We start from the raw sequence: 21,079 nt of genomic DNA, 5'->3' as shown, positions 1-21,079 counted from the left end.
AAGCAAGTCTCAATACTGCTATCTTGGTAAAAGCTCGGGTTAAATATTTGGCAATTATTTTGAACGCCGTCTAAATTAGCTTTAATTCAGTTGGTTAACAGAACATAAAATCTGCATATCTGGAATAAAATTTGAACAAGTTTGATGATTTTGTTCTATGGTAAGGTTTAAAAGCTTTTTTTTCCCTCCACCAAATTTCAATGCCAACTCCTTGCTGTATTTTCCTTCCTTCCATCCTTCTTGGGTATTATGTCTCTTTCTTATAATGTCTTTGGCTCTAATAGCTTGTATGGGTTGGTTTCTATTATATAAAAATAATGTTTATATTTTTGCTGTACTGTATCCACATAATAGTAATTATAACTTGCTTGGATAAACTGATTGGCCAATTTATTCCTGGAAAATTGAAAGTGGCAAAATTAGAAATGAAAATAAAATAATGAAACAAGTAGTGCTGTGATTCCACTGGGACGACATCACAATGGATCGTATATTTTAACATTTTGTATTTTTTTTTCTTCCAGAATAATAATTTGGACAAAATAAAAGTGTGTGTTTTTGTCAAGGACCAAACCAGATCTGGACTCAAATACAGGAATAAAAGTTTAACAGGTTTATTGAACTCACAAAAAAGTCAATTGTTTGGTGTCTTCTGAGTGAAGCAGGTGGGTGATATCTGGAGACTTTCTCCCACACAGACTTCCCCTACATGTGGCGAGGGAGTATCTGCACAGCAGAGAATCATTTAAGCTCAAAGATAAAGCTGAATTTCTCACAAAATCAAACGCACTACCCATGCTGCACCTCATGTGCTCCCACTACCACAGCAAGTGCAACACCCCAGCAATTTCTTCTGGGAACTGTTCCACCTTAAGTAGTCGCTGAGTAATCATCAGATTGCACCCAGGTGAGTGATTGCTCAACAGCTTGCAGGTGTGGCCTGCCAGCAGAGGACACACAAGAAGGCTCAGCCTCTGAAGCCGACAAGCAGAATTACAAACACACACCCCCACGTGCACACAGCGAGATAGAGGGAAATGTAGGTTGGCACAGGAGGACGAGGGGACCATGACAGTTCCTTTGTTATGAAGATTTAATCGTTCTGAAAATTACTGCATTTTCAAGCACATCCTGAATGCAGATAACATGTTGTCGTGTCCCTTTTAATTATAGATAATTCAGATAAGAGAACTGTTCTGGAAGTTGTCAGAGTGTTTTTAAGAAAGAGGCTATTCCAGCTTCACAGAACAACTCAAACTGGCTCCAACCAAACCAACCAACAAAACAACAAACAGGCCCTAAAGAAGTACACAACTGGCTTTGTTAAGTGCTACCTTCAAAATGCATGCAGTCACTGGCATATTTAAAAAGACAAAGCCCAACCAGACTGACCAACAAAAGGAAGAGATTACGGTGGGCAAAAAAGACAAACCCAAGAGGCCTTTACTCCAGAAACTAAACTAGCCAACAGCTTTCAGCTGGCCTGACATGAGCGGTGAATGATTGATTAGTCTTTTAATGTGCTGAGCCTGCATTAGGTAACACAGTCTACTGCTGGAAAACAGTAATGACCGTTTCTGGGTCTCTGATATGCCTACGCAGAATAATTATTAATGAGTATGATTCATATCTACAGTTATTGTTATGGTAATTTGGGGGCTTTGAAATGTTCCCTTTCCTTTCACATCAGTGTTTTTTTTTAAGGTTTTTGTGTGTTTCTATTTGATGTGACTACTAAGAAAAGCTGGGATGCAGTTCAAGATACGAATAAATCAGAACGCAGAATTAGTTAAAGCTTGTGTTAAAAAATGAAAAATGTTGCAAGGACAAAATATCAACCTATAAGTTTGCTTGTTTGTTTTAAATAAATTGGCTCATTTCGAATTTGTTGCCAACAACAAGCTGCAAAAAAGTCACATTGTGTCTTATTCTAACATTTTAGTTAAAAGTTTTCAAATTCTTGCTTGATATAAGATTTCAGCTTCTCAACGGATGAGAAAGATGAGAAGAAATGTCCTCCTGTGACTCACTTTTTGTTTTATATTAAGTCAGATGGGTGATTGTGGTCCATTGTTACCTGGACTTCTTTACATTAACGCAAAGAAAAGCTGTATTGTTTTAATTCAAGCAGAAAAGGTGTTATTAAATATTTTTGAGCCCTTGATTTGAGATTGATTTCTTGATTTTTGGTCAGCTATCTAGGTGTGCCGAGGACACAACAGAAGCTCAGAAGGAACAGAGCTTTTGCCTGTGACAGTGGTGGATCTTAGACGGGCTTCTTCACTCTCCACTTCTTAAAACCCGTCTCTTTTCATTGGCAAGAGTGTGAGAGCTGATTTTTAATTGTCCCTTTGGTCAGTACTTGCTGTTTTAAAGCCCTTTATGAATAAAGTTAGCTTGACTTTGCTCTTCTTGGCAGAATTGGTTCATTTAAATTGATTGCTTTTCTGGCACAGACCTGGCTTTTAAAAATAGCCCACACATTTTAATAGTGTTGAGGCTGGGGCTTTGGGGAGGCTATTCCAGAAGCTTAATGTTAGCTCCCAGTTCATGGCAGACTTGTGCTTTGATGGTTCATGGGTTGTTCCTGAACATCCCAACCAGTTTCCTCTTATCTAAGGATGACGGTTTGGGTCTTCTTCCAGACTTCGGCAAAGTTGTGACACATCCAAATAACTTGCACTTACATACTTGGCTCCAGGAGACCGTCCCAAGTTGTGTAAATATATAATTCGCCTTTTAAACGTTTCTCCGAGTTCTTTGGACTTTCCCATTAATCTCAGTATTGCTCAAACCAGTGAGTGCTGTCAAACAAATCCTTTTTATTTGGCCAAGAGAAAGTACCAGCTGTAGTAAATAATGCCTATGTGTATGTGTGTGTGAACTTCTAACCCCAATTTTATATTAAATATCAGTAATGATGGTTAAAGTTAGAATGTGTTTTCCTTTCAAAAATAAGGATATTGGAAAAAAACTAGCAAAACAATTAGTCATTAATTAATTTACAAAGACTTTCTACAAAGCCAACAAATGGGTGAATAACACTGACTTTAAAATAAGCTTCCTCTCAGCAGTAAAGCAGGCTTGTAAACAGATTACCGAACTGACGTCAGCATCCCGAGCCAGAGGTCACTTGACCAGATGCAGCACCAGTGCACAAAGAGAAAAATCCAGCTCGCTGCCTCAATGGATGTGCTGTGCTCGGCAAGACTGTTTACAGTGCGCGTTGCGTAATCAACAAACAGGTAGCAGCTAACTAGTCAGAACAAATCAGACAAACAGAGTAATCCATGGGTTTTTTCCCCATTGTTTTATTGCTCAGCAGTAAAAAGTACAGTGTGTATACGACAGTACAAAAAATACATAATGTTGAACACTGCTCCACCGTGCCACTGAACATTTTTGTAAAATATCCACTTTTTGAGCGTGCAAAAAAACAACAAGCCCGGCTGTGAGCATCCAATGCGGGAAATATCAATTAGCTGTGTTGTTCGCCATCACCTCTTCACCAGGTGATCTCAGAACAACATCATACAATACGGAGAATCTTCAGCGACAGTAGAGGCAGACAGCATTGATTACTGAAAAAAACGGCAGCGATGCAAAAGTAAAAACAAATGACAGAAGGACCACAGATTTAATAATGAAACTAAATAACGCACTTTTGATTAAATCGCCTCTGTACGTGCTCACAGCATTCTTCATTTGTCTCAGCATATATTTTTTTTAATTTTTTGTTTTTATTGCCTCTAACACAGCCTTTGACACGGTTTGCAATACTGGATAAACACGCCGTCTATGGAGGGAGACACTTACAGTAGCAAGGGTGGTCTAAATGTTTCCTACAGCAGCGAGGAACTCTTTCTCGCACATGACCGGTAGCTACTCCACGATATACACGAGAGACAAACAGACGGGACAAACGTACAGAGGCACCCACAGGAACGGACGCACAAAAACTGAGCTGAACGTCGCACAGAGTCTCAATTAAACTTTAAAGTAACCGTGACATTTGGTTAAAGGGGGCGGCACGTCGCAGCTCGCCTGCTCACACGCACGCCTCAGTGCACCTACATGCACACGCATACTGATATATAAAGGGCCAACGTAAGGAATTAAGACATCTATGTGGTCCCTCTTCGCAGAAGCTGGTGACGCATGAAGGGGAAAGGCCATTTTAAGTCCGCTCCATTTTTATTGAGAGCTGAAAGCTGCTATTCAAAACTGCTGGATGCTGGACTCCACATCGCCCAAAGACCTGCTCAGACTGACCGATAAGATCCAAGCCTGTATTTATCAAACTGCCGAGGGTTAAAATTCACCTAAAAACAAACTGCAGAACTGGTGAACTTGTGTGTTTCCATGCTATCACTGTCTGCTGCACAGCACAGCTCCGGTCTTCACTGTTTTTGACTGTTTTTCTGAGGCTAAGGTGTTTGGAATCATCATCATGCACTGCTGCCTGCGTCAAAGCCCCTTAGCTGCTATATAATTCCTAGAATGTATCTCAAAGTGTAGCAGCTGTATACCTGATTTCATCTAATGTTTAAATTTCTGTTTAGAATAATATTTTTTTAAAAACCAAAGTGAATCAGTGAATTCATAAAGGGCCCAGCTCCCAGAAACATCTTTTCACTTTAGCGAGTTTTTATTGCTTTGCTTAAATTGTGACCATGAGGTTTAATTCTTACTTTCACAATAGAAACGTATTGACTCTACAAATTAATTTTAATGTTTTATTTTATGTATGTTTAATAACCAGGATGCCACTACAGCTTTACACCGTCCCCTCAGACCCCCTAGTCCCCTCGATACCTGGCAAAGCTTGTCTGTCTCTGTGTTTTAGGCCTGTGATTGACTGGCTCCAACCTCTCAGTGAACCCGGGCTGGATAAATGGCCAAAAAAAATAGATGGATGTTTAATCATCTTCTTAATTAGAACATTACCAGATAAAAGAACATACATTTTTAATATTAAAATCAATCTGTGTATCTGACTAGTCTGAGCAAACTGATCATTTGAAAGCCACTCTTAAGGGTTGAGTCATTTTAATGCCAGTCTTTACTTTTAGTTCTAAATGATCATTTTTAGTAAGTTTGATAAATACAGGCTCAGATTTCACAACCATTATTCCTCCACATATCCCTGCCTCTCCTCCCCCCGACTTATCTAGGTGCTTATTCAAGTTCAACAGGCTGTAAGTATTCAGGGATTGATTTTAAAGGAAAGTTAAACTTACAAAGAACAGCTTTAATCTTTTTTATAGCACATGTGTCTCTCTCTAAAGCAGATTTTGTGTGGCAACATCCACAGTGCACTCACCATCAAGCCACTGCAAAGAAACAAAACCACATATACTCTGTAATTTTATAAAGACAATAAAAACCTTTATCACAATTAAGCCTTTTGTAGAAAATGTACATCAGAAAAATACGCAGGTGCATCCTCGTAGTAAATAAGCATCTGTTTACGCCGCGCTTCTTTCAGGTTGCTCTTTGTGTTTGTGATATACAGTATAAAGTCGAAGTCTCTGAATATTTACCACATATATAAAATAGACAAGAACAGCAGGGGGAGAGGAGGACGAGGATCTGCAGAGCTTCTCGCCCCTCTGTGTCTCTATATGGCAGAAGCTTTGTCTCTGTTGATGAAGAGGGTCTCCTGGCAGAAAGGGTTAACCAGGACCACGCTGCTGCCGCTGTAGTCTCCATTAGGGGGTAGACAGGTGTCATGATCCTGCAAAAAGTACATGCACAAAATAAGACGTAGTGGAAAAAAAAGGAAAGGAGGTGTAACTGTTAAGCAGCAGCTCTAATTCATGATTCACGCTTCAGGGCTCACCGTTAGCGCACACGCTACTGTATCTGAGTCTCTCTACAGGCGACGAGCAGCAAGCAAGCAGCAAGTGGAAGAGGACAGATAAAATATGGGTTTTGTGCACATCAGGGCTTTTAAGGAGATGGAGAACAAAGATATGTGGAAAAAAGCTCAGCGATCAGAGATACAAAGGGGAGGTGGTGGGGAAGATGTAAGAGCCTCACAAGTGGAGGAATAAAAAGGGAGAATGACTCAGAAGAAGGCAGCAGAGGGTGTTAATCTAAGTGTGCTGGGTGGTGGTGAGTCAGCAGTAATGAGGTGGTGCAGGAGGTCGTTTTGAAAAAGTCCTTTTTCATCCAATCACATGGAACTACAGGAACACCATCATCATCACCATCACCATCATCAGGTTTACAGTCATTTCTGTCATTTTCCTATAGCACCAGGGAGGCTACAGTACGAGGCTTCTGCTCTACGGACACGTGCAAAGCTGGAAACAACACCTGGGTGTCACCAAGGGCATCCTACACACGATCCTCAGCTTCCCTCTCCTGACACCTCCGACAGGCGGCAAAGGAATGCAAATTGAGGAGGCAGAGAAATAAAATAAAGGAAACACACAGAGAAGATAATAAACATGCAAAGAGAGCAAGCAATGGTACATAAAAATATACGGTTAAAAAGAATAGAGGGGGGAATTTGCAGAGAGTATAATATGCCTCTGTTATATCCCATCTTTTCCAACAGATGGCGCTGCCATGCACCTAAAAACAACATATTACACTTTCTGCTTTGAGCTGGACTTGAGCCTACAAAGCCTTAGTTTTGCATAAATATGAATGGGTTAGTTAAAAATAAAATAAAATAAAATAAATAAAATTGCATGCTGCCTAAAAGTTTCCAAGCCCCCTTTAAAAAGCACACCGATTAGGGGAATGTGTGTAAAATTATCATCATTAAGTGCAGAATATTTCTAATTAGTGGGAGACAGTAGCTTAAAAATGACCTGGTTTGCAGATTTTACAGTGTAAAAGCCTCATATCACTTTATTAAAAACCTGGGAGCTTCTGGTGTGGAGCGTGATATCAGATATAATGATTTGCAGAAGCAAAGAGGATACACAGGATTTAAAGAGTTTAAAGTGTCAGATAAAAATCTTAAGTCAAATATGTTGGACATCTTGTTATATTTATAGGCAATGTCTGATGAATTATAGGAAAGTGAGTTTACGGAAACTTCATGTAGCTTATGGACGACGCTGTGAGGTGAATACTGAAGAATCCAGATTTGTCTTTATCTTGTGTTATGTGATTTGTTTTGGAATGAATAAAGACTGAATTCATGCCAGAACACTATTTTAAACAAATGATATAATACAGTTGGGAACAAGATGATTTTACCAATCCCAAAGCTACTTACAGCAAAAACTAAGTGGGAACACGTGTGCTGAAAGATTAAGCTGTGAATTTACTGAGTAAATGGAAACGCTGCCAATTAGTAGAATTTCTTGGTTCAGAAGATTTCTACCAGAGCTCAAAGCGACATGAGAATTAAAGAGACCAAAGTTTAGCTTGGATTATCCATTTGTTCACAACAAAACATAAAATACGTAACATGACGGAGAAGGAAAGATATGGAAGACATGTTATTTACCACAAGAAGATGATACAGACCTTTTAAAATGAAAACGCAGACCTCATCAGCTGTTGTTTTATTGATCTGTGAAGCCTAAATGTGTTTTTCTGTTCTGTAAAGCAATTTTTAAAATAATATAAACGCATCATTGCTTCAAAGATTTTTTTTATGTAGTCAAAAATCCTCAACCAGACCAAAAACATTATAAAAACAGCTCAGTGTCATTTTATTAAATACACATACCCGATCATTAAATTTCATCATTAAATGAGTCTTTCTGATAATTTGAGAATGACTGAAGATCTTTGATCTTTCTTAAGGTTTATTTATTGATTAAGCTTGACAGATTTTTGTCTTTTATTCACATTTTTTTGTCTGCAGTAATCTGAAGCACCTGCAGTGGGTCCCACCACTCGTGTTTATGAAACACTGATCTTGGCTTATTAATGCTTTTCTTTTAAACAGATTTAAATATAATGAATGCTTGTTGGATGCCTCAAAAATATCAGAAAATTAACTTTTAATCTTTGGATTTTTACACACTGGTTTCTATCTTTTGAGCATGCACAGACCGATATTATTGATAAATATAACTAAAATGATGCTTCACTGAAAGTTTGCAGTCTTGTATGTAATTAAACCCGCTCAGCTGAGGTTTATTGATTACTAATACCAAGTTACTAATAATGTATCAGTAAAGACTACTCAGTAGGTTGGCAAGATGGCGTCGTAGCGCGAACACCCGTCTCGCTGTGCTCCGGTGAGGTCCCCCGATTATCCGTCTAAAATACGTGTTCACCTGGTGAAACGTTACAAATGTGCGTGGGAGTAACTCTATAATGAGTCTGGACGACTATTTTTCTAAAATGCCTAACGTCAGGTCTAAGAAAAAGACAGCTCCGGTTGTGCAAGCTAGCGACATTGTGGGTCCTATGGCGGCTGAGCCTGAAGAAGCTAACGCCAGCGACACAGAAATCTCCGCTGACGCTGAGGAAACTGGGAGTGATATCGACCCGAATATCCTTGCGGCTCTGAGTAAGATAACTGACAGCATTACAACTTTATTGGATGTTAAAGTTGATACTGTGCTGGCCGCAATCCGTGAACAGACATCTCGGATCCAGGCTCTGGCGACACGGGTGGGAGACGCCGAGATACGGATTTCAGGCGTGGAAGACACGGCAGGTGTATTGCAGGCGAAAGTGGCTCGACTCGAAAAACAAGTAACTGACATGGCAGACCACATGGACGATTTAGAGAACCGCAGCCGCAGATGTAACCTTCGCCTGGTCGGGCTTCCCGAGGGCACGGAGGGAAATGATGTTGTCGCCTTCATGGAGTCATGGCTCCCCTCCTATCTCGAGCTCACAACTAAAAATGGGAAGATCAAACTAGACCGCGCTCACCGCTCTCTAGCACCGAGGCCGGGCCCCAGCCAGCGCGCCAGACCCATCATTATGAAGCTTCACAACTTTGCTGATAAACAACGTGTGATGGCCGCAGCTCGGCGCCTGGCTACGCAGCCGAACCAACCAACAAGTCGGATCAAAGTCTCCTTCTTTAATGATTATTCAGCGGCGGTAGCCAAGAAACGCAAGGCTTTCGACGAGGTGAAAAGCTGCCTGAGGAAGAAGAATGTGGATTATGCGCTTCTCTACCCCGCCACACTGAGGCTGTTTGCCAACGGCAAGGAGAAGAGATTTAACACACCGGAGGCAGCTGCGTCCTACGCGGACTCGCTGCCCTGAATCCCCGTAACCACCGGAGTACTCCTTTTCTTCACACTATGCCTTAATTAACCGGTGTGAGTACTTGCCGAATCTAGGCGTATATGACTCTTTTTTTTCGTCCTCGCTGCTTATAAGCGACCAGGTGAAATCTTCCACCCCATCGGGCACCGGACGGACTGTGTTTTCGTCTATGGGTAGGCGTGAGTTACGCGCGTGCAATGCCCTTCGGCTTTCCCGACGGGCAGGAGGAGATTGGTTTTTCCCTACATGTTTAGTAGGGCTGTTGCCAAATCACTGTTCTTTGAATGTTCCGTCACACAGCTCTTTCATGCCTTTTTTATTTTTATTTTATTTAATTATTTTTTCAACCAGGGTGTGGTGAACCCTTTGGCTCAATATGCTTTGTGTGATACATGAATAAGTCTAATAATGAGTAGGCTGCGAATATGCACCTGGAATGTACGAGGGGTTCACAGCCCTATTAAGAGGAGGAAGATATTTACTTGTCTAAGAAAGGACGGTGTAGATGTTGCTATGTTACAAGAGACACATCTTGATAATAATGAACACTTGAAGTTGCAACAAGGATTATATGGACAAGTGTTTTTTTCATCCTTCACTACAAGAAGTAGAGGAGTGGCAGTGTTGATTAGGAAAAATGTACCTTTTGTAGTAACTGATTGCGTTAAGGATCTGAAGGGCCGCTACGTGATAGTCAAAGGGATTTTGCAAGGCCAAAATATCTTATTACTGAATGTTTATTTTCCACCTGCCCACCCAACTACCTTTCTTACCAAAATGTTTCTGGAATTAGCCCCATTTCTTCCTAACTCTACCGTTATTATTGGTGGTGATTTCAACTTAATGTTAAATCCGCTTATGGACAGATTTCCACACAGCATTGCAACTCCTTCTCCTCAGGCCAAAGCGCTTCATGCTCTATGCGACGAGTTTGGACTTGTGGATGCTTGGAGATATACTCACCCCTCCGATAAGCAATACACATTTTTTTCGGCTCCGCATAGGTCCCAAACTAGAATTGATTACTTTTTTCTCCCGAAAACTGACTTAGGTTCAGTAGTATCGTGCGACATAACAAGTATAATCATCTCAGATCACGCTAGGGTAATCATGGATCTCGATCTTAAAGCTGCGCTTCATAGGTCCCGCCACTGGAGGCTTAATACCATTATTCTTAAGGATGAGGAATTTACCTCTCACTTCTCTGCAGAATTTAAAGCGTTTTTGGATATCAACACCCCCTCAGCTACTACTGCCTCTGTTTTGTGGGAAACATGCAAAGCTTATGCGAGGGGCCTAATTATTTCGTATTCTGCGACAAAGAAGCGACAACGGCTGGAGGAACAAAAATCTTTAGAGAGCGAATTGATGGATAAGGAGAAAACATATATTGCCTCCCCATCACCACCATTATGGCAAGAAATAACCGCACTCAGGTCAGCGCTGAATTGCCTTCTTACCAGAGATGCAGAGAAGAAACTTAAATACACCAGACAGAGGTTCTACGAGCATGGAGATAAGGCCGGTAAATGTCTGGCGTACTATGTTAAGAAGCGCGCAGAATCGAATACCATTGCAGCGATATCTGATGAAGGTGGCCACAAGATATATGAAAACAAACTGATAAATGACTGTGTTAAGAAGTTCTACGAAGCCTTGTACTCTTCTCAACAAGTCCCGGAGGGGGTGCAGCTGATGCATAATTTCTTCACCCAATTCGACTTACCAAATTTGTCAGAGGAACAGAAGACTGCCCTTAACAGCCCTATAACCAGGGGTGTCACTAGGTTTTAAGGACAGGGGGGGCTTAGCCCCCAAGAGATGCACACGACATGAACGAACGTAGTGAATGAGCACAAAATTTCACAAACAGAAAACAAAGACTGAGAAATTGTTTTCCTACTTTTTTGGACAGATTAAACATCCTAGGCCACCAATAGATCTATTGTTTTATTTCAGTCTGCTTTATAATACAGTACAACAAAAAAACAGAGGAAATGTGTTTGCTGCATCAATAACAAGAAAAAAACTGAAAATAAAAAAGTACATTTTTCTGGCTGCAATCACCAGTTACTTGGTGGGTGGAAGCATCAAAGAATGACGTCTGTTTTTAAGAGTGGCAAATCGGTCAATCACTCTGTTGTGACTCAGATGCTGAAGCGTGTCTTTTTCAATAGACATGACTGCAAGACTGTGAAGTCTTTTCTGACCCATTGTTTGACGCAGCCAGGAGTGCAGCCGACGCAGTGCACTAAAGGACCGTTCGCACGAGCAGCTGCTGACAGGCACTGTTAGGGCAACTTGGATGGTTGCCTTCAGAGAGGGAAACATGTCTGAATCAAGGAGGTTGTACACAGACAACATATTTTTGGGTGGACATCCAGCCTCTGTTTTCCGGGTAAGAAAGTTTCTGGCCACCAGAACCTCCTCTTTTTTCAGGTCAAGTCTGTAGTGCTTTGCAAGTTCATTCAAGTGTGGTTCACTCAAGAAGTTCTCAGATTTAGGACTGCATGCCTGGACGCCTTTTAGCAGCCCTGCATCTACACTGCAAAATCTTTGATCAAGCTCGCCAACCATCCGATCCACACAAGGGAAAAGTAACTCTCTTTTCAATGTGTCTGAGTTGTTCAATTCAGTGCGTGAACCCACAGTTGCCTCCAGGACAAAATCCTCCATTTTCCTCTGTTTGTGCCTTGTCTTGGCACCTGGTTCAGGGATACTGTGGGTGTTACACAGGGCCTTGGTTTTCTCATACAGCTCTGTAGCAAATGCATCTGAGTGTTTGCCCTTAAGTGTGTCACACACAGCTTGTTTGCAGATAAAAGCTTCTGCCAGGTCTAAAGTCTCTTTCTGCAGGAATTTGTGGAGTCCTTCGGTTACAGACAGAATCGACTGAAACATCAGTAGTGCATAGACTGCTGAGAACTTGTAGAGCTTTGCTCTGAGACCAACAGCTATGGGGGATCCAATTGCAGATAGGCACTCCAAAATGGCAGGCAATGTCTCAAGAACTGCACTGATTGATCGCAACTGACATGCCCAGCGAGTGTTTGAAAGTTGCACAAGCTCAGTTTTTGTCAATCCAAGCTTTGCCTGAGTCTCCATGAACTTATGATGATTGACTAGGGAGGTGCTGAAGAAAGAATACACACACTCCAACAAGCTGAAAAGCTCCACAGCCTCTGGGACAGCCTTGCAAGTATTGCACAAAACCAGGTTGAGTTGATGAGCATAACAATGCACATAGATAGCCTCAGGATGGAGCCTTCTAAAATGTGCTTGTACACCTCCAGTGGAGCCACTCATAACGGCTGCACCATCATATGTTTGTGCTACACACTTAAGCTCTGCAAGACCATAGTTTTGGATCTGCTGCTGAATCTCATTTGCAATGGACTGGGCATCAAATGATTTTATCTCTGCAAGTGCAAGGAAACGCTCCTTCACTGCCCCCTCTGACACGTACCTGACACAAACAGCTAACTGCTCTGCCTTTTTATCCCTTGCCTCATCCACCATGATGGAATAGACTTTAGACTTTGTCATTTCAGATACAATGACACTAGTAACTTCCTGGGCACAACAGTCAATCATGTCATTCTGGGATGTTGGTGAGATATACTGTGCATTTGATGGGGGATTATGTTTTTGAAGAAAAGGATCAAACTCCTTCAAAAGCTCCATGCACGCAAGAAAATTCCCTCTGTTTGGGCTGTCTTCACCTTCATCATGACCACGAAAAGGGAGTCCCTGTCTCCCTAACATAGAGGTGACTGCAACAATTCGTCTGAGATACTCTCTTCTTTCGACTATCTCACTCACATTTGCAGTTGCTATCATCTGTGCAACGTTTCCCTGTTTGCTAGTTCCCTGGTAGCTTTTCCATGTAACAACACTTGAACTTGCCTGTTGACCTTTTTCTCCCTCAGCCACTCCTTCTGCCTCACCCTTCAAGATACATTAAAACATACTGAATTGTAATGTAAATTGCTAATATCATGACTTCTGCTCCCGCTCCACAGTAATTTGTTGCTCCCAAATATTTTGAAGTTACAAACATTATATTTTGAGCACGCATGTGACTAAAATGGTTGCAATTTAAAGCCCTGAAAAATATTACTAAATTACTTGAATTGAAGTAATATTAAAATAGAACCCTCAAAAATATGTGAGTCAGGCTAATTTGACTTATATACATATCTCTCTCTTTGCTCTCTCCACTTTCTAACCTTGACTCTCCTAAATAAAAGCTCAAGTTAAACAGGTCTTATATGTTGTACCGTGACTGAAATGTTTCATATTTCATATCCATATTGAGTCCCATAAAATTCTAATCAGACTGTCTGCATCACAAATGACTCCATCCTTTGACTCACCTCTCCAGCAGACGTCTCTCCCCTCTGCCTCTCTGTGCTCCTCTGCCCTGACTCCTACAGGTTAATGGGGATGGAGTGATTATTATTATTTCCACTGATGATAACCATACCTGAATGAGCTCAGCTGGATTTTTCAGAGCTAAAACGAGTGACAGAAATTAACATTATGCTAACAATTTAACTTAGTGCGCTAGCCAGGTTTTTATTTACAAAATGGGGAGCACCTGGTTCATTATTTACATGGGACTCTCTGCTGTTAGCTGGAGCTAACTAATTGTTACTACCAGCCAGTGATGAAGACTTACTTTCTTGAAAAACTTGCGTATATCCATGATTTCTTGCCGTTTGCCACATGCACGCTAGTGTTTCTGCAGGTGTATACGAGCGGAGTGTAAAGTAGCAGTGAAAACGAGGACTGGATTTTCAGTCATGTGGATGTCCCCTGTGAACAACTGGAAGGGATTGGATAACGAAGCACTGACGCTACCTTAACAATGGAAAGCGAAAGGGACCAACCGAGTTATGATCATATTTGTGTGAATAGCGACAGGTTTATATTATTATTTCTTTAAACTCATATTCCTGCATCTTTATATTGAATTTGTCTGCAAGTTCTGTAAAAAAAAAATCGAATAAGTTAAAAAAAAAACAAAAAAAAAAAACCCCACCAAATTATTTAGGGGGGCTTAAGAATATTTTAGGGAGGCTTCAGCACCCCTAAAATAGGCCTAACGATGCCACTGCCTATAACTAAGACCGAAGTGTTTAAGGCTATTAAATCACTGCGAAGTGGAAAGTCGCCAGGGCCTGATGGCTTCTGTTGTGAATTTTATAAACAGTTTCGGGATATTATTGTGGAACCGCTTCTTGATATGTTCAACCACTCCTTCATTACGGGTGAATTCCCGCAGACACTGAAGGAAGCCAACATTTCCCTAATTCTAAAGAAAGGGAAGTGTCCTGATTTGTGCGGATCCTATAGACCTATAGCCCTCTTGAATGTAGATAGGAAACTGCTTTCTAAAATTCTGGCCACCCGCTTAGAAAATTTTTTACCTGTGCTGATAAGGGAGGACCAGACAGGCTTTATAAAGGGTCGAAACTCAGCCACCAATGTTAGACGCTTACTGAACGCTATTGTAGCTTTCAAGCAAAAATCTATTGACGGCCTGGTGCTTTCTCTCGATGCGGAGAAAGCATTTGACAGAATTGAGTGGTCTTATTTGTTGTATACTCTGGGCAAATTCGGCTTAGGGGAGAATTTTATAAAATGGGTCAAAGTTATCTACAATAATCCACAGGCAGCAGTCCTGACTAATGGACTTAGGTCTGATTACTTCAACACTCATAGGGGAGTTATGCAGGGCTGCCCCTTATCGCCCCTTCTATTCGCTTTGGCCATAGAGCCTCTTGCTGAGGCCATAAGGGCGACGCCCACAATACGTAGTTTAGAGATTGGACAGCTGTGTCGTAAAATAACCTTATACGCGGACGACATCTTGATTCTTTTGACTAACCCTGTAACATCCGTACCCAGTCTCATTGAGGTGATTGACAGGTTTAGCCATTTCTCTGGCTATAGAATCAATTTGGCTAAGTCAGAGGCCATGCCTCTCGGTACTCTTTTCACAATGCCGGCTACTGTTCCTTCCTTTCCTTTTAAATGGTCTCCTAATGGATTTGTGTATTTGGGGATCTTTATTACCCCGTCTCTCGACCAATTGTACAAAGCCAACTTCACACCCTTATTTGGCAAACTCAAACAGGACCTAGAGCGGTGGGCGTCACTTCCTGTCTCCTGGCTAGGACGCATTGCCCTGATCAAAATGAATGTGCTGCCCAGGCTATTGTATCCTATCCAAATGATCCCCGTCTTGTTCTCTAAGAGAGTACTGAAGGACATAAATGGTTGGCTCACCTCTTTCATCTGGAACAAGCGCAGACCCAGACTCAAGATGGCAGTGTTGCATCTGCCAAGCTCCAGGGGCGGCTTGGATCTACCTAATATTAGATTGTATCAGCTTTCTGCCCATTTAAGATTTGTGAGCGACTGAGTTAGGGGTAAAACCTCAATCTGGTCGGATATTGAGACAGCTCTGTCACAATGCAAACTGAGCGATCTATTATTTTGTAATGATTTTAACGGAATTAAGGCCCTTTGTACAAATCCTGTAACAATCAACACCCTAAAAGCGTGGCGAATTGTCCGCCGTCTTGAGGGAAGATCGAGAATAACATCAACCTTTACCCCTATAATGAATAACACTGCTTTCCCTCCGGGTTCTTTGGACCCCGGCTTTCAACGATGGTCTGATAAGAATATTAAGTCTCTTGGTGACCTTTTCTCGGGTGGTGAACTCATGTCGTTTGAACAGCTTACCAACAGTTACGGCTTGCCTAGACAGGATTTCTTTCGTTTTTTGCAAATACGACACTATATCACTCACAATACAACCCTTGCTGAGCACCCTGAAGTATCTGATGTTGAGAGGGTTTTGTTTGGGCAACAGCTGACGGTGTCTCTGAGTTCATTTTACCATGTGCTTAATGCTTTGACTACCACTGATGCACAGGGGATTAGAGGTGTGTGGGAGAGGGAACTGTCGGTAACCATAGATGAAGATAAGTGGGATACCGTTTGGTCTCTCGCAAAAAGGATTTCAATTTGTACTCGGACAAGAGCAATCCAATTTAAGATTTTACACAGATTACACGTATCCCCTCACCGCAGACACCTCTTCAGCCGCTCTCTTTCCTTAAGTGCAAAACTGATGTAGGGACTTTAACTCACTGTTTTTGGTCCTGTTATAAGCTTCAAGAATACTGGGCTGACATTACAGGTGAACTGGGGAAAATCTTCCACGTTGATATAGAGATGGACCCTTTGTCCCTGATTCTAGGTCTTCCAAGTGACCGCCTAAAAGCGGCGGCCAACAAAAGATTGTATAACACTCTAACATTTGCAGCCAGGAAAAATATCCTCTTACAATGGATCAACGATAGGACTCCCACTGTCTGTGGCTGGCGCAAAATAGTTTTTGAACTGATTCCTCTGGAATACCTCACACACGTTATACACCACAGTGTGGGTCAGTTCTATGGGATGTGGCACCCCTTTTTGGACTATATTGGACCGGACCTTTCCGCTATCTTATTCAAAGGACTACTACACACGTGATCACCACCCGGGCGCTGTAAGACTGACTCACCACCTCTTGTATGTTATATTTTGTATTTTGTATCTTGTATTATGCCTTATTTAAGAGCTGTTGTGTACGTTTTGTGTTTGTACTGTTTTGTTGTTCTGTGTCTACTGTCGAGACACTGTCGTGTTAAAGGAAAATCTGCAATAAAAACAATGATGAAAAAAAAAAAAAGACTACTCAGTATACTGACACTGAAGCCAGTCTTTGAGATTCAGTTGCTGCTGTAAGTTTAAGTAAATACTTGATGTGAAGAACTGTCTAAGAATCAGATGCCCTGAGGAAAAATTTGAAAAAATCCTCGTTAATCGCAGCGGCACAGCGTCATGCTCATGGACATGGATCCTCTTGTTGTTTCCATATTCATTAAATGCATTCTGCTGACTGATAGCGAAACATCAAGTAAATGTGCGGCCTCTTTAAGTGTCTGCGGTGCAGAGCAGTAACAGAAAGGCAGCCTAACAGTGTCAGTAGTTTGTACCTCACTCTCCAGAGTGTGTATCTCTCTGGGCAGCTCCACGGCGTGTCTGCTGAAGTAGTCCATGGTGATGGCGTTGTTCCAGTAACTGAGGTTGTTCTCCTGACTTGAAGACTTTTTCTTCCTCCTCATGCAGCACACAGTCAACAGCACAGCTACAGCGGGCAGAGGAAAAAAACGAGGCTCAGCACAGAAACGGGAATAGCTGCTGCTTCAAAAAGCCTCTGAAATCACCCACACCTGCTGCTCAGCAAGAGCCTGTCATGTTTCAGGACAACATGCTGCAGTTGGAAATCAATACTGCAAATTCTGAGCTGCCAGTCGTTCGGTGAAAATATACGAGAAGGCTTTCAGGAACCAGAAAGTAAAAGTACTTCATTTTCAGAGGGCTGGAGTGCACAAAATTATATTTTGCCTTGGGTGGAATAGCTTTTCACCAGTGAAAACCTTTTAAACCAAATTAATTTCATAAGGAACGGCCCTGAAGTGTAACTGGAGGCAGTCAAAAGGGATTCTGGGAAATCTAGAAGCTGACTGAGATCAACAAAGACAAGAAAAGTCAAAACTTAAGAATGAATTAAACTCACTTCAGAAATGTAATAAAATTACTAATAATGGTTAAAATATGCATGTGTTATAACAATGTGATCTACAATATAAAATACTGTGACCTGGTGCGGTGTCATTTTTTCCAATAGTGAGATGAGAGGATTAACACATAGGCTGCTGCTAAACCATTAAGGGTTGAGCACAAGCACATTAAAAACCAAAAAACACACAAGATGTTACCTTTTAAATGATTTTCATGCAGCTTTTCTTAAACTTTTTAACTATGGCATGTGTAAACTTAAATTGGATGAAAGAAGGTGGAAGCTAAATCGATAAAAAACAGGTCACCACAAGCAGGTGAATGTAAAGAGGTTAAATATGAATCTCAAGCCACAACCAAACAAGGGAAACCCACTAACTTAGATATGCCTATCTAACTAAGCCCATTTCTCTTTTTCTTCCCACTCTTTATGTGAAACTACACGGTGGCTTCTGTGGCTTCTTATTAAATATACAAGTGTGAATGTGGTATAAACTCTCTGCAGTGCAGCAGACGATTGAGATTCTTTAAATACCAAACCATTTCTTTCAGACAGAATGTGACTCTCTTTGTTTTCCAAGCTGTTCTGGTTTTACTTACAACACGAGGACACGAGCACACTGATGGCCAGCACGATCCACACGATGGCCATCCTGCTAAAGCAGATGTCCTTTTGGGATGACGTGGAGTCGATAGCAGTGCCTGGGTTGTGGCCAGGTGTCGCGGTGGTGATTGGCAACTGTGTGATCTGGAAGTTCCCGCTGGTTGTGGAAGTGGGCTCTGAGCTGTTTGCCTGCTGTTCCATCTTGACTGATGTGCTCTTGGAGAAGTGCTCCCCATATGCAGTTGCATTCCCTAGCAGGTCAGTGCTGTTACCTTGAACAGAACCTTGAGACTGACTTTCCACAGTGGGGATGTCGTTCGCTGCAGTGCGAGTGGCGGGCGTGAGTGTTGAATTCTGTGTTGTGACGCCCGTCACGGTGGACGGGGCGCTGGACGCAGTGAAAGTTTGATTCTGTGGTGGGCTCTTGACAGTGACAACCAACTGAGCAGTGGGGGGCTCGTCCACTCCATGCACCTCGCGAAGGGTGATGGCGTGGTGCGAGGATCCTACAGCGTGATTCCTGAGTTTCAGGCCTCGTGCAGCATCAGCATCGACTGAGAGTGAAGAGGGGGGCTGCAGGCGTGGAGCATACCGCTGCCCGAGTTCCTCTACACTCAGCTTCTGAGGCCCTGTGTGGTTTGCATCGAGTGCATCCCCTTTTTCTGCTCCAGAGCTGGACAGAGGTGCTAGGGGGTTTGGGGCCCCTATAGCAGCAGATTCCACATCTATATTTGGCCTCTCTGCATTAGGAAATTTAGGACTGCTGCTGCTGCTGGCCTGGTTAGTGCTGACTGTAACTGGGTTATGGGCCCTGACCAATTTGTGCATGAGACTTCTGTTTACAACATCAGAGCTGGGCTCTTTGGGGTGATTCACATGACTGCCAGTGCTCACAGTGTTTGGGGTGACTCTGTCATAACTGGGAGGATCCTCACGAGCTAAGTTGGAAGCTTGGGCAAGCCGATGCAAGTGTAAAGGGGGAAGAGCAGACGTAGGAAGGAGGGCATTTGTGGGTTGCATGCCTTTGGGTGACCATTCCCCGCTACTCGACCCCTCCTGATGCCAGTCCAGGGGTGGAGGTTTGGGCGAGGACAAGGGGCTGCTGTGTGTGACTGCCATGTAGACAGAGTCCTGGGATGTGTGGCTGAGGTACAGCTCCTGTGCTGATGACACCAGTCCTGCTGGCAGTGCTAGGAATGCTAGAACACCTGCAGAAGCAAACAGAATAACATAGAAATCCTTTTTAGTCTCACGAACTCTTGATTGTTTCCTGTAAAGTTGATTTTTTAAAACTCTTTTTTTTCTCCTGTGCATTTTGTTTAGCAAACCTTGATGAAGCTGCAGCCCTGCGGCTATAACTGACTGCTCGGCTGTTTAGTTGATAAGTGTGGCATTGTCTTGCATTCATTATGCTTCTTAGCCTTTAATCTACTGAAGCGTTACGCGTGTCAGTCACCTAGTTTAACTAGATTGCTTTATTAACTGCATTATTCACTAGAACAGCGCTACTGCGTGTATCTGTGCATGGATAAGGTGGCAGCTGGGACGGAGAGGATGCTTCTCTCCTTGGACACGCAGTTCTCTTGTAATAAAACAGTAAGATATAGCTGCAAATAATATTCTTAGCAATCCAGTTTCTATAAATGTTCTTGTTTAAAGCAAGACATCAGGAAAAAAACAAGTTTTCTCATGTGTAAGTCATTAATTTGTCCTTTCAGACAACATTTAGATTTATTTTTTTACACATTTACCATTGGACAGCCGCACAAAATACCCGAGTAACCAGTAAAGTACCACATCTATATTAGTTAGTCCATCAGTTAAAACTTGGTTATTTCCTAATTTATGAAGTGTTACAAACCTTTGAGTTTGGAATGTCAACAAGCTGAAACTAGAATTTTTAACCTTACTTTAACCAAAGTTTACGGGGAATTATGCACTCTGGTACATTAAATATATAAGGTCTCATTTGCATATTTAGACATGACATAAAAAAATAGAAAAATAGTAATAGAAAAAGATGATTTATCATAAAGGAAAAATGCTTACTCTGTTCACCTCTTACACTGTCCTTTGTCATCATAAAATAGAGTCAACAGTCAGATGGTGAAATGTGTCTTGTTAGTAGACATAATGACTTCTAATGATTTTCCTACAATTAATACAGTAGATTGATTTATGACAGTCTCAGTGTCAGTATGGCCTACTTAAAATGCTAAAGCCATCTCTAAGAGCTTGACAGATTTGCTTTCTCAAGCTCAATCCCGTAAGGAGGCTGCGTAGTGACAAGACATTAGCAGGTGCCAGCGGGGAATAGTGTTATCTAGACAGCTAGAAAGTCATAGAGGGAGGAATGTGAAAGGGCTTATTAATTTCCACATTAACTCTCTCCTTTCCACCCCTTATTTATACTTAATCACAACTAATCCGACACATTAGCAGAGTCCCCACTGTGCAGACTCTATATTCAGACAACAGACTACGCAACAATAAATATCATCTAAATTCTTGTCTGGTATACAGTCATAGCACAAAGAAAGCACAACACGGTCTTCAATTTGAAGGTTTTACATATCAAGACATAATAAAAACATCTAGTCCTTAGCTGGTCTTATAATTAGGTAA

The 21,079-nt window shown here is 41.8% G+C and overlaps 2 protein-coding genes across 3 annotated transcripts in view; both read right to left on the bottom strand.

Annotated features, from left to right (window-relative positions):
- Window positions 1-3,284: 3,284 nt before the first annotated feature.
- Window positions 3,285-21,079, bottom strand: part of tmem108 (transmembrane protein 108) — a 67,539-nt gene continuing 49,744 nt past the window's right edge. For both annotated transcript variants that reach the window (XM_085468106.1, XM_085468105.1), the window contains exons 3-5: window positions 18,451-19,662; window positions 17,265-17,416; window positions 3,285-5,737 (exon numbers count right to left, since the gene is read on the bottom strand). In XM_085468106.1, coding sequence (XP_085324232.1) covers window positions 5,621-5,737; window positions 17,265-17,416; window positions 18,451-19,662 — 1,481 coding nt within the window. In that variant the 3' untranslated portion in view covers window positions 3,285-5,620. The remainder of the gene's footprint in view (window positions 5,738-17,264; window positions 17,417-18,450; window positions 19,663-21,079) is intronic.
- Window positions 11,142-14,080, bottom strand: LOC146701771 (zinc finger MYM-type protein 1-like). The gene is made up of 2 exons (XM_085468104.1): window positions 13,886-14,080; window positions 11,142-13,634 (listed from the first exon to the last, which is right to left on the bottom strand). The coding sequence occupies exon 2, from the start codon at window positions 13,042-13,044 to the stop codon at window positions 11,275-11,277; it is 1,770 nt and encodes a 589-aa protein (XP_085324230.1). The 5' UTR covers window positions 13,045-13,634; window positions 13,886-14,080; the 3' UTR covers window positions 11,142-11,274.

This window comes from Copadichromis virginalis, linkage group LG9 (assembly GCF_057382275.1).
Source record: "Copadichromis virginalis isolate Kocher_CV1m ecotype Utaka linkage group LG9, C_Virginalis_male_GT1.1, whole genome shotgun sequence".
Lineage (NCBI taxonomy): Eukaryota > Metazoa > Chordata > Actinopteri > Cichliformes > Cichlidae > Copadichromis > Copadichromis virginalis.
The sequence above is the reverse complement of the archived record's forward strand: the minus strand, read 5'-3'. Positions and strand labels throughout refer to the sequence as shown.